Source organism: Pagrus major, chromosome 7 (genome assembly GCF_040436345.1).
Source record: "Pagrus major chromosome 7, Pma_NU_1.0".
Lineage (NCBI taxonomy): Eukaryota > Metazoa > Chordata > Actinopteri > Spariformes > Sparidae > Pagrus > Pagrus major.
Window position 1 is genome coordinate 17,472,770 of NC_133221.1, and position 10,134 is coordinate 17,482,903.

At 41.7% G+C, this 10,134-nt stretch overlaps 1 protein-coding gene across 1 annotated transcript; it reads right to left on the reverse strand.

The window, feature by feature from the left end:
• Positions 1 to 335: 335 nt before the first annotated feature.
• On the reverse strand, positions 336 to 9,869 carry c1ql4a (complement component 1, q subcomponent-like 4). Its single transcript, XM_073470702.1, has 2 exons — positions 9,327 to 9,869; positions 336 to 515 (listed from the first exon to the last, which is right to left on the reverse strand). The coding sequence occupies exons 1-2, from the start codon at positions 9,861 to 9,863 to the stop codon at positions 336 to 338; spliced, it is 717 nt and encodes a 238-aa protein (XP_073326803.1). The 5' UTR covers positions 9,864 to 9,869.
• Between the last annotated feature and the right edge of the window lie 265 nt (positions 9,870 to 10,134).

Here is a 10,134-nt window from a genome sequence, read left to right on the forward strand (position 1 = left end):
ACGTGCAATTGTTATGTGCACCTATACTGTACATCTTCTGGTATTCATATTTGCACATAAAGGGCTCCAGTAAATGCAGTTGCTCATGATGCTTGGCTCAAAATCACACAACTCCACCTAATTCCACATATCTCTGATTTTCACTCAATCCACACTTCACTTTTCTGTTGTAATCTCAGAGTGTCTGCATGTGTGTGTATGTGTGTATATTTGTGTGTGCACATGCAGGCATTGTGTGCACGCATGTCTGTGTGTGCGCATTAATTTGCATACGTACATGTAACTGTGAGTGTTTCCTGTGTGTGTGTTTGTGTCCGTTCTCCCTGGTTTCAGATTCAGTCTGGGTAGATGAGGAAGCCGGAGAAGGTGCTGTACTTGTTTGTGTTCCCTCCGTGGACCTTCCCTCCGTCCAGCTGCACACACACCTCATCGCCCACGTCCAAATGCAGGATCACACTGTTGGAGGCGTAGTCGTAATTCTGATCAGCATCCTGAGCGATGGCGCTGGCTCTTACCTGTCACCCACAGAGGACACACGCATTGACAATTAGAACTTGGACAAAACTGAGCAAACACTCACAAATGTCAGCGTCACTTGCTCAACAGCTCACTCTGCAGCTCTTTACAACAAAAACTACCATATCTCAGTATATTCTTTAACACGCTAGATGAGTCCAGATTAATTATTAACCGCCTTCAAATGAGAGACTCATGTGCATGACATCACCTCCACATACATGTCAGATAAACAGATGGATGGGGCTGTGACCTGTGACCCCAGGGGTGGACTGAGAATGCGGCCACTCTGCCTCTTATTGATCAGCTGTGGCCGGTGGCTCAGGACAAAGATGCCGAGGATGGAGATCTGATTGGGTTGTGGATATAAGCGGACTCACTGGGGACAACAGGTTGTCTATGGGGAAACTGGTTCAGCCGAGAAACGGCATCACTATCTGCACCAGCTATTGACCTGTTGCTTATGATCCCGGCCCAGCTCAATATGCATGATATCGAGTGGCTATGCTGAAGCCAGACAGTTTCAAATTTGCATGCCGCATGTGAGTTTGGTCTTATTGACCTAGCGGCACTGGATCTTTACTTGTTTGTTAACACATTTAATTGGGTTTACTCATTGTAGAGATTTAAATATATATACTGGGCTGAGTTGCAGTTGTAGAGGAAACAGAATTTGTCTATACAATTTTTCTTTTAATCCAAGAGGCAACATACAAAGTATTCAGTATATCACTGCCTCATTAAAAAAATTTAAAGCAACATTATGTAACTGTTTTACCCTAAAATGACAGCTTCAAAATCATTTTGATGGTACAGTGTCTTAGTATAGGGTGCTTTAAACTGGGTTGTGTATGTAAAGGGCCTTAGATAGTCAGTCTTGCAAGAGACTCATGAGGCCTAAATGTATAGTACGATTGAACAACTATTTTCAACTATTTATCTTAAATAATATACAGGATATAGAAAAATGATGTACCACACTTTAAGATTCTAGTCTAAATGTCGCTAAAATGTCTCAAATGTTTTTAACAAATGCAAAAAAAATGTAGAAAAATATATTCATACACTAGATTGCATTCCTAGAAATCTCCTGAGCAGGATGTATCAATAATTCTGGTGTAGCCGCTCCAATCATCAGGCATATGTCAGCCATCAGTGGCCTTGTGTCTGGCTCAGTGTCCATCTACGCTGGGAGCACTCAATCTGTGTCAGCAGCCAGACGAGCCACGCACATCTCCATGACAGCCACAGAATATGATCTGCAACTCAACTACCATCATGTCATTCCCATCACTTGGGCCCCTTTCTCCCCAATGAGCATGCATCAATTTGAAAACAGTCAATCGCCGAGCAACAGAGCCTGAATTACTGTAACTAAAAAAATATGCTCTTTTCCCCCTGCACCGATCCATTCTGCCCTCGCCTGAGCACATTGTCTACCATCTATCAACCCTGGAAATGTGTTCAATTTCCTGGACACTATCTGTAGGTCTCCTTAGATTAAATGCAGGTCGTGGATGATGCATCCAAAATACAGTATGTTAGTGACCAGTGAAATGCATGTCCCTGTCCAGTCCAAACCAAACTGATTAAGGCAGCAGAGAGGTAAATCTCCTGAGGCCTCACAGCTCAACAACCAAGCAGTGAAACCGAGCACAGCTATTGCTGCTCTACTACAACAGTCTTGTTTCATTAGATTTCAGATACTGTAGTCCTCAGGGGTGTTTTTAAAATGGCTGTATTTCTCAAAGCAAAGCTGTTGAGCTTTTCTCGTTTTAGCGTAGGATAAGTGTGCACTGTAAGCCGCAATATGTAGAAGAAGTTAAACAAAAATACAATAAAAAGAACTTGGAGAGGAGGTAAAAGTAAGGTATGGTAACACCTGTCTGGAGTGTGGAGAAGTGAAAGTCTGGACAGAAAACCAGAAAGCTATATATTTAGAGTTGCACAGTATTAGATTTTTTGCTGTTGTCTCATATACCAATATTTTCCAACTCATTTTAACTGATTGCCGATGCCTGTCGTGATAAATGCACCTATTTTTTTTCCAATTTAGGGCATAAGAACATCACATCTCTCCTGTAATGGCATAAACACATTGGCAGAAATGCCAATGTGCCAGTTAATTTGGGAATCCCTACTGTACATTAATAAACTCATGTATATTAATCACCTGTGTATTGTGGAGTATATATTGTATATAGCTTTTTAATGTCACCTCTCTGATTTCTGTTCTTTCTGTTCTTTATCGATTTTCTTGTTGTACACGTTGTCTGTCCGTGTGGTTGTAAGATGTGAATTTCCCCCCAGGCACCAATAAAGATTAAACTAGAATGGCTCTCAGTAGAGTGCATACCTCCACCAAGGCCCAACAGCCCCCTTTAATTCAATCAAGCCTAATCCAATATCAAACTCAATAGCCCTGTATCACTCTTAATTTTAAACCACCTATGACAGCTTTAAGATGTACTCAAATTGTACTCAATATCAGCCACCTATATATGCTTGATTTTTTTCATCAAGATCTATGCATTGTTCCCTGAGAAGTTAATGAAAATGTAAGAAAAAAAAAGTTTTATTTATTGTTAATGTTTGTTTAAAAATGTATCCCTTAATCCCCCTTTGTAGTGAATGTATCTGTAATCGAATTACATCTTTTTTTCTGTCACTTTACATGTATACAGTTACCTTTTGTTGTATCCTAATTCCATAATCCTATTACATGTATTCCATTACTCCCAAAACCTGCAAACCAACCAATAAACAAACAAACAAACACATGTAAAAAGGTAACCTCCTTGGCAGAGGTAAGAAGCTGAATGACCATGTTACTGTATGTTTCATGTAAATATAAAGTACTGATTAAAACCAGTGTGTCTGTAGAAACGCTCATTGCATTTCTGTCTCTTAGACATTATGTTCATATACTAGAAATTTGCTACATTAAGTATGTTTTGAAAAGTTAAATAAAAAGGGAAAAAATAAAAAATCAGAAAGATGTGGACAGTACATCATACAATATTTAATTTCCTGTGGTTAAGACAAATGACAAGTGTAACCAGTTAGATTATTTAATAAAAAATATTCTAATGTAATTTGAAATCCTTTATATTTATATATATCTATGTTATATTATGTGCTTTAGAGCAAAATCTAAATTCATAAGCGCAAAAATGAATTTCTCTTACCACAGTCCATATAGCTAGTGCTTGAATATAATGTTAATAGTTATCAGTACATGCGTAAGAATCTCTTATAGCAAGTACAAACTGTATATTTAGCATTTAGAAAAATCTAAGCACCTTGCTATAAAATCAGGCCTTTAAATTTTTTTCAAAAACAATTTGAGCAAACAATGTTACCCAAACAGCCCAATTAGTGTAATTAAACACTGAATTAAATTTACCCTTTCTTAGGCCCTCATAAGACCATCTCTCACATAACGGCACCAATCCATTGTCATCTGTAAAGGTTATATTGTTGTTCTGCTTGACATGTGTAGTGACAGCCAATATCACATTTGCATCTTTGGCTGCAGCTGACAGTGATGCTGTTCTTGTGGCTTCCTATTGACACCAGGCATATGTCATCTGGCTCATTATTTTGGCCAAACAGTGTAACGGAGGGAGATGTAGGGAGATCTTTCCCCCTCAGGCCTTCTCTGATTCTCATGACTTAATGCATGCAAGTGCAGCTGAATTCTATGCAACAGAATAATATTCATCACTCAGCCTACAGATCATTTTGCCAATGTATGATATATGAATTGATGCTTTGGCTGATGTTCCTGTACATAGAGGTATAATGCAAGCCATCCATTAATGCATATACCAGACGGAGAGGCATGAGGGAGTCATGGTGGTGGGATTAGGACTGGAAGCCAAGAGAGGAGATGGATACGGCTGAAGGACACAGCCTGATCCGTGTGAACCAGGCAGCACACTGTGCTGATCCTGGAGCTGGAGAGGTTGTGAGCCGTGAGGCAGGGGCCCCCAGGGCTTGCCTGGGGCTGTCTCTGTCTCCGCCTAGCCCTTTCATTATAGGGCCTCCAGTAAACACGCCTGGGAGCAGAGGGGGCCACAGGCGAGGAGGATGGAGGAGAGTGGGGGGAGCAGCTGCAGTGTCATTTTCTATACAAGTGGAGCCACGGCGCAGAAGACAGACAAGGATGGACTAAAAGACGGGAGAGGGAGGAAAAAAAAAACAAGGAGCAGAGGGTGGAGGAAGGGGGGGTAGAGTCACAGACTGATCAAGCGAGGCTATTTTGTGAGACCAGGGAGATGTGGTGGTGCTATATGAAGTCTTGTTTTTATCTGTGGTGCTGTGCTCCACTGGTAATAAAACTGACAGGATTCATTCACTGTGATATACTGACCTCTTAGAGCGGGGACAATAGAAAAGTAGCTGTTAAACTTACCTAAGGGACTCCAGCACATGGCAGGAGGGTTGGGGACGGTGGAGGGGGACGTGGGGTGATGTTGTGAAAATAGAATATTTATTGAATAGGTTGTCCCTCTCCTCTGGGAGCCCAGGGATTACATGGCGACAAGCGACTGTAGCATTGAACCGTACCTTAGATTGCTATTACCTGCCATTCAGTATTACAGTCTGTAGTCTGCTGCACTGTAATGGTGAAAGGGATGAACCTTTTTTAATTTCTGGTTCATCAGAGGCGCAATATGATATCTTATTTTGATCTCTTACGGACTAAAAATACAACATTTGACTTGTCTTCACCGAGCACATTCTGCCATGTATCTAGCTCTTTCTTTCCCCTCGCTCTGAGGCTAATTATATTTCACCTGTAGCATATCTATGTCTCCAAACTGGGGGAGTTAATACAGGTACTGGTCATTACAGCAAGTGATGACATTTTAACACCACAGTGTGAAAGAGCTTGACCTTTAAATGAGCTATTAAAATAGTCTATGACAGGTAAAAAAAAAACAAGGGAGAGATTAAATGGGAGCTGAGCCAGGATCTATTTGTCTACACTGTATTGAGATTACATATATACATATACAGCTCACATAATACTTAATGAGGGTAAAGGGGGAAGTTCTGTGGGGTGTACATGCATGACGTATTACCACCCTTCAACGCATAGAGCATGCCGCCATTAGCAGACTGTGTTATTAACATTTGAAGCTGGAATATTAAGTAGGACACAGCTCATATATCCTCGACAGTGAATTAAGTATAGAGTAATTACACACATTTATAAGAGCAGTGACACAGATGAGAAGTGCATTTATAATCATTTATATTTAAAGAAATCAATATTCAATCATTAAAATTGTAATATGTTACATTTCTGCATTAAAATGTCCAAAAAAATGACTTTCGTTGTATATTTTGTTGACTTGTGTATTTAGATTATCCTAAACATTACTAACAGTGTTCAAAGCGAGAGAAACCAGTAATTTTGCCCACGGTTGCCTTTCGCTTTAACTTCTGGGAGAGAGTCAGAGTGTGAGAAAGAACGTCAGCGAACGAGACTAAACACAACGTGAAACAACATGTTCTCACTTCTAACTCGTCAAATTCAATAGCTTGGTCAGTGGCCTCAAGCGTCAAACTGTGACACTGATCTACCCCTCTAGCTTCTGTTTTGCACCTGACAAGCTCCGCAGTCAAGTTAGCACTTATACTTTATATGCAATATTTCAGTGAGACTTTCAAAATAAATGCTCTGTGGTCAAGTAAGCTACGATATATAATAAACAATGTCAGGTTAGACTTTTAATATAAAGTGTCCTGACAAACAGTTTGCATAATATGACATATCATGACTTTTTAAATGTTATTAACATTGTCAAAAGGTCGCAGTTTAGTAAAAAACCCAACAGATAACTATTGGGTTAGGCTGAGGCAAAATCAACTACTTGATTAGGATTAAAGGGGCACTATGTTGTTTTGGAGAAGAAATTCAAACTCGGAATTTTAGTATTTACAATTTTAACTGAAATGAACAAGCTTTTCTCAGAGGAAACAAATGTCCCCAGAACTCCCTTTGAAGCTAGAATGTATTTAGTTTGTTAGGCATAAATCCATCAATAAAGATTTTTCTCTTCTGATTAAAATCTCTACCCCAAAACTACAAAATGCATCTTCAAGCAAAATAAACATTACTTGGTAAGGATTAGTCGAAATAAACTACTTAGTTAGGATTAAGCAAAATAAACTACTTGGGTAGGGTAATGCAAAAACAAAAAATGCTTGGTTAGGGTTATGAAAAGGGCAAAAGTGGTGTAACATATGTAACGTGACATCACCTATGACATCAGTTATGTAATTTACTAATGTTCATTTACTTATGTAACATACAAGTTAAACATTTTCTTCACTGGTGGTCATAAACACGACATAAACCCCAGTTTCTGGAGGGAAAGCCCCATGATTAATAATAATACATAATATTTACATATTGTGTCTTTAAGAATCATAAGAATATAATATGGATTCATCATCTTATCAAATTTGGCAACCTGTGCCTTGTGTTTCATAACAAGAAAATGGTGTCACAGCGTTGAGCAATCATTCGCATCATACATTGTGATTGTACTGTAAGTCCATTACAGTCTTATTACAAATATGGAAGCAACTGAAGTGTGACCCCCTTCAATCACAAATCCTGACTGAAGCCCTGTCATGCGGCAATGATTTGTGAAAGTTAGATTGAGGTGTGAGCAGGTAGGCTTTACAGAGAGGGGATTTAGTGAAGGTAATAGGTATCGGATCTATAGGAATCCCATGGAAGCCCTGTCACAGTCAGCACATCCTCCTGAGATCTTATACCACACTCGTCACATGACACAGTCACAGTCCAACAGCCGATGCAGTGTTAACAAGGACTTACACATCAGAAACTCCCAGAGGAAATCAACTGGTGTCCACGATTAATTCATTTACTGCTTTCAAACCGTTTCTCTCTGCACTTTGGTGCAGTCTATAAACCAGTTTTGTCTCTCTTTCTGGCCAGCCTTGATCACTTGTCAAGCCGAGACGTTTTGAGTAGGTGTCCATTGGTCATCGCGCCTGATCTCATCCTGGCCTTCACCAGCAGCCTCCCTGATGCCTCGTCTACCAGCCCACTGTCTCCACACCTCCATTAAGTCATCCATCTTCCTCCGCTCCACCCCTGATCTCCCCATCAACTCACTTGTCTTGTTTTGCTCCCCCACTTTCACTGTCTCTCCAAGTGGACGTCTCGGTATGCCCCCGTCATGTCGAGTCTCTTGTGTTTCATTCATTCTCGCTGAATCTGTCTGCGAGTCCTGAATCTTTTTGGACTGGCTGCCTAACAAAACCAAGGTTACAAATGACCTTATCTGTTGAGGTGTAAAAGTTACAACACAAGCGTAAAAGAGAAAGTGGCAAATTTGTGGCTGTGGCTTAAGAAAAACCCAACAGGCAGAGAAAATCTCCAATAAAGCCTCAGCACCTACGGCGAGGGTAAAACAGCCCATTTGGTTCTACAATCAGGAATGCAACTTGTGCGACATACTGCCCATTTAGTAAACTCCAGCCACTGACTGACAGATAGAGTGCTCACCTGCCTCAGGGCTTCAATAACTCCAAATATGATCAGGCATTCGGCAGCACTTCATTTACACTCCACTTTCATCTAACATAAGCTCTGTTTGGGTACATCCCTGTGAGGTGAGAGCTCTATCTACCACAACTTTAAGGAGGCCACCTGACAGGCGTCAGACGGACCTGGGTGAAGTTAAATGATTGAGTTGAGTGAAAAGATAATTAATGGAGAATCAATGAACAAGCTTGGGAGGGGTTAGGAGAGGAAAGTAAGGCGGGTGTTCAGGGATCTAATCTAAGGTGTGTAAATTATTAAGCAGACTAAGATGACTTGAATGACAATATAGGACATTAGGCTGGCAGCCTTAAACACATATTCACCAAGCATAAGCAATCAAACGATAATTAGTGAAGAACGACTTTAAACATTTCATCTAAACTCGCCATCTAAATCAACCGTATTTGCGGTCGTGTTGATGAACCAGCACAGCATGTCTGAGCCTACATTAGCCAGTGTGCACTTGTTTAGACAGTCCTTGGCGCACTGCATGTCTGGAGAGTAAGGTCTGAGACGAGAGCATTTGCATTTAAGGTCCTTGATGAATGAATGAATGCGAAAAGCAACTTGAAGAATGTTTCCTGAATTTGGAGTCCTCTGATGAAATCCCTGTGATTTATCCCACCTCTCCTCTTCCACTTCCCCCCATCAGCCCCTCTGTCTTTAATTAGTGTCTGGGGAATGAGGGAGTGGATGAGTGGACTGTCAATTTTACATTCATTATTTATTTAGCTGAGGTGTAAACTGACTGGTCCGCGCACTGACAGACATTTCTCCGGTGCTCTTTTGCACTTGTGTTTAGGCGATAATCAAGCTCTGTGTATGATACTTACTAATTAGACTGTTCCTTTTGGTGGCAGCGGCGGCGATGGCTGCATTCTGCCACTTGTCATTTAGCGACAGCACATGTGGAAATGCAAATATCTGTAGCTGTGATTTTGGGCTGTATAGCATGAATATCCCTTAATGAGGAGAAAGAGTGCTATTTCATTCTTTGGTTGTCATGTTGCCACATGCTAAGTGGAATGTGCTCTGAATCTGAAGAGCTCAATGCAACAGAGGTGAGTGTGAGTCAATGGTAGCACAGAATGGTTAAAAAAAAAGATCCGTTGCATGGTCGTGTGTGCGCATACATACAAACACATACATACAGTACAGACCCTCCTCTGTCGGCACATGTTCATGCATGCACATACTCACACATACGTTTACTTACCAGTCCGTTCTTCTTCAGGTCTGCCCACATGCTGGTCCCATCACCCCCTCTCATTAGAACATGGTAGGTGAAGAAGTAGATGCCAGGCAGAGGACAGGTGAACTTGCCAGTGCTGGGCTCGTAGTAGTTACCTACATTGGTCACCACATCATCAAATTTCAGTATTTCACTCCCCTCGTGCTGCTTACGTAGGCCCGCATAAAAGGCGATTTTGGGAGTGTAGAGCGAGGGAGAATAGCCACCAGGACCTGGACCTGGGGGCCCCTGTGGCCCTGGTTTGCCAGGAGGTCCCTGTTCTCCTTGAGGGCCAGGGCTCCCTGGAGGCCCACGTATCCCTGACTTTATCTTCTTCCCAGAAGGATCCTGGGGCAGTGGAGATACAGCTGTCAACTCCTGGCCAGGCTGAGACGTACTGTGGGGGTCACATACCATCCTGCAGGTTCCCAGCATTTCGTAATGGCTCCCTGCATTTCCGGTGTTCCTCCCTTTGGTTGTGTGGACCAGCAAGGGAATGGCCACCAACAGTATTAGAACCATGGCCACACCTACAGCAGCTCCAATGACACGTTTCCTGCGGCTGAGCCGCGAGGCGGCCAGCGTCAGGAAGTCCTCTTCCCCCTTGGCTGGAATAGTGCCGGCCAGGATGAAGCTTCTCAGAGAACCAGTATGGTATGAAAAGGTGAAGAGGGATGTGGGGAGGAGTGGAGGGAAAACAGTGTATCACTGGGCTAAGTATGAGAGAGAGAACGAAAATGGCAGTAAGGTAGCCAGGAGGGAAATAACTGGATCCTAGAGAAACAATAAAGAT

Excerpts from the sequence above, each read along its gene's own strand:
- c1ql4a (XM_073470702.1), bottom strand. The coding sequence starts at position 9,863 with ATGGTTCTAATACTGTTGGTGGCCATTCCCTTGCTGGTCCACACAACC. Across the intron at positions 516-9,326 it reads ACCTGAAGAAGAACGGACTG|GTAAGAGCCAGCGCCATCGC; the intron begins GTAAGTAAACGT and ends TGTGGGTGACAG.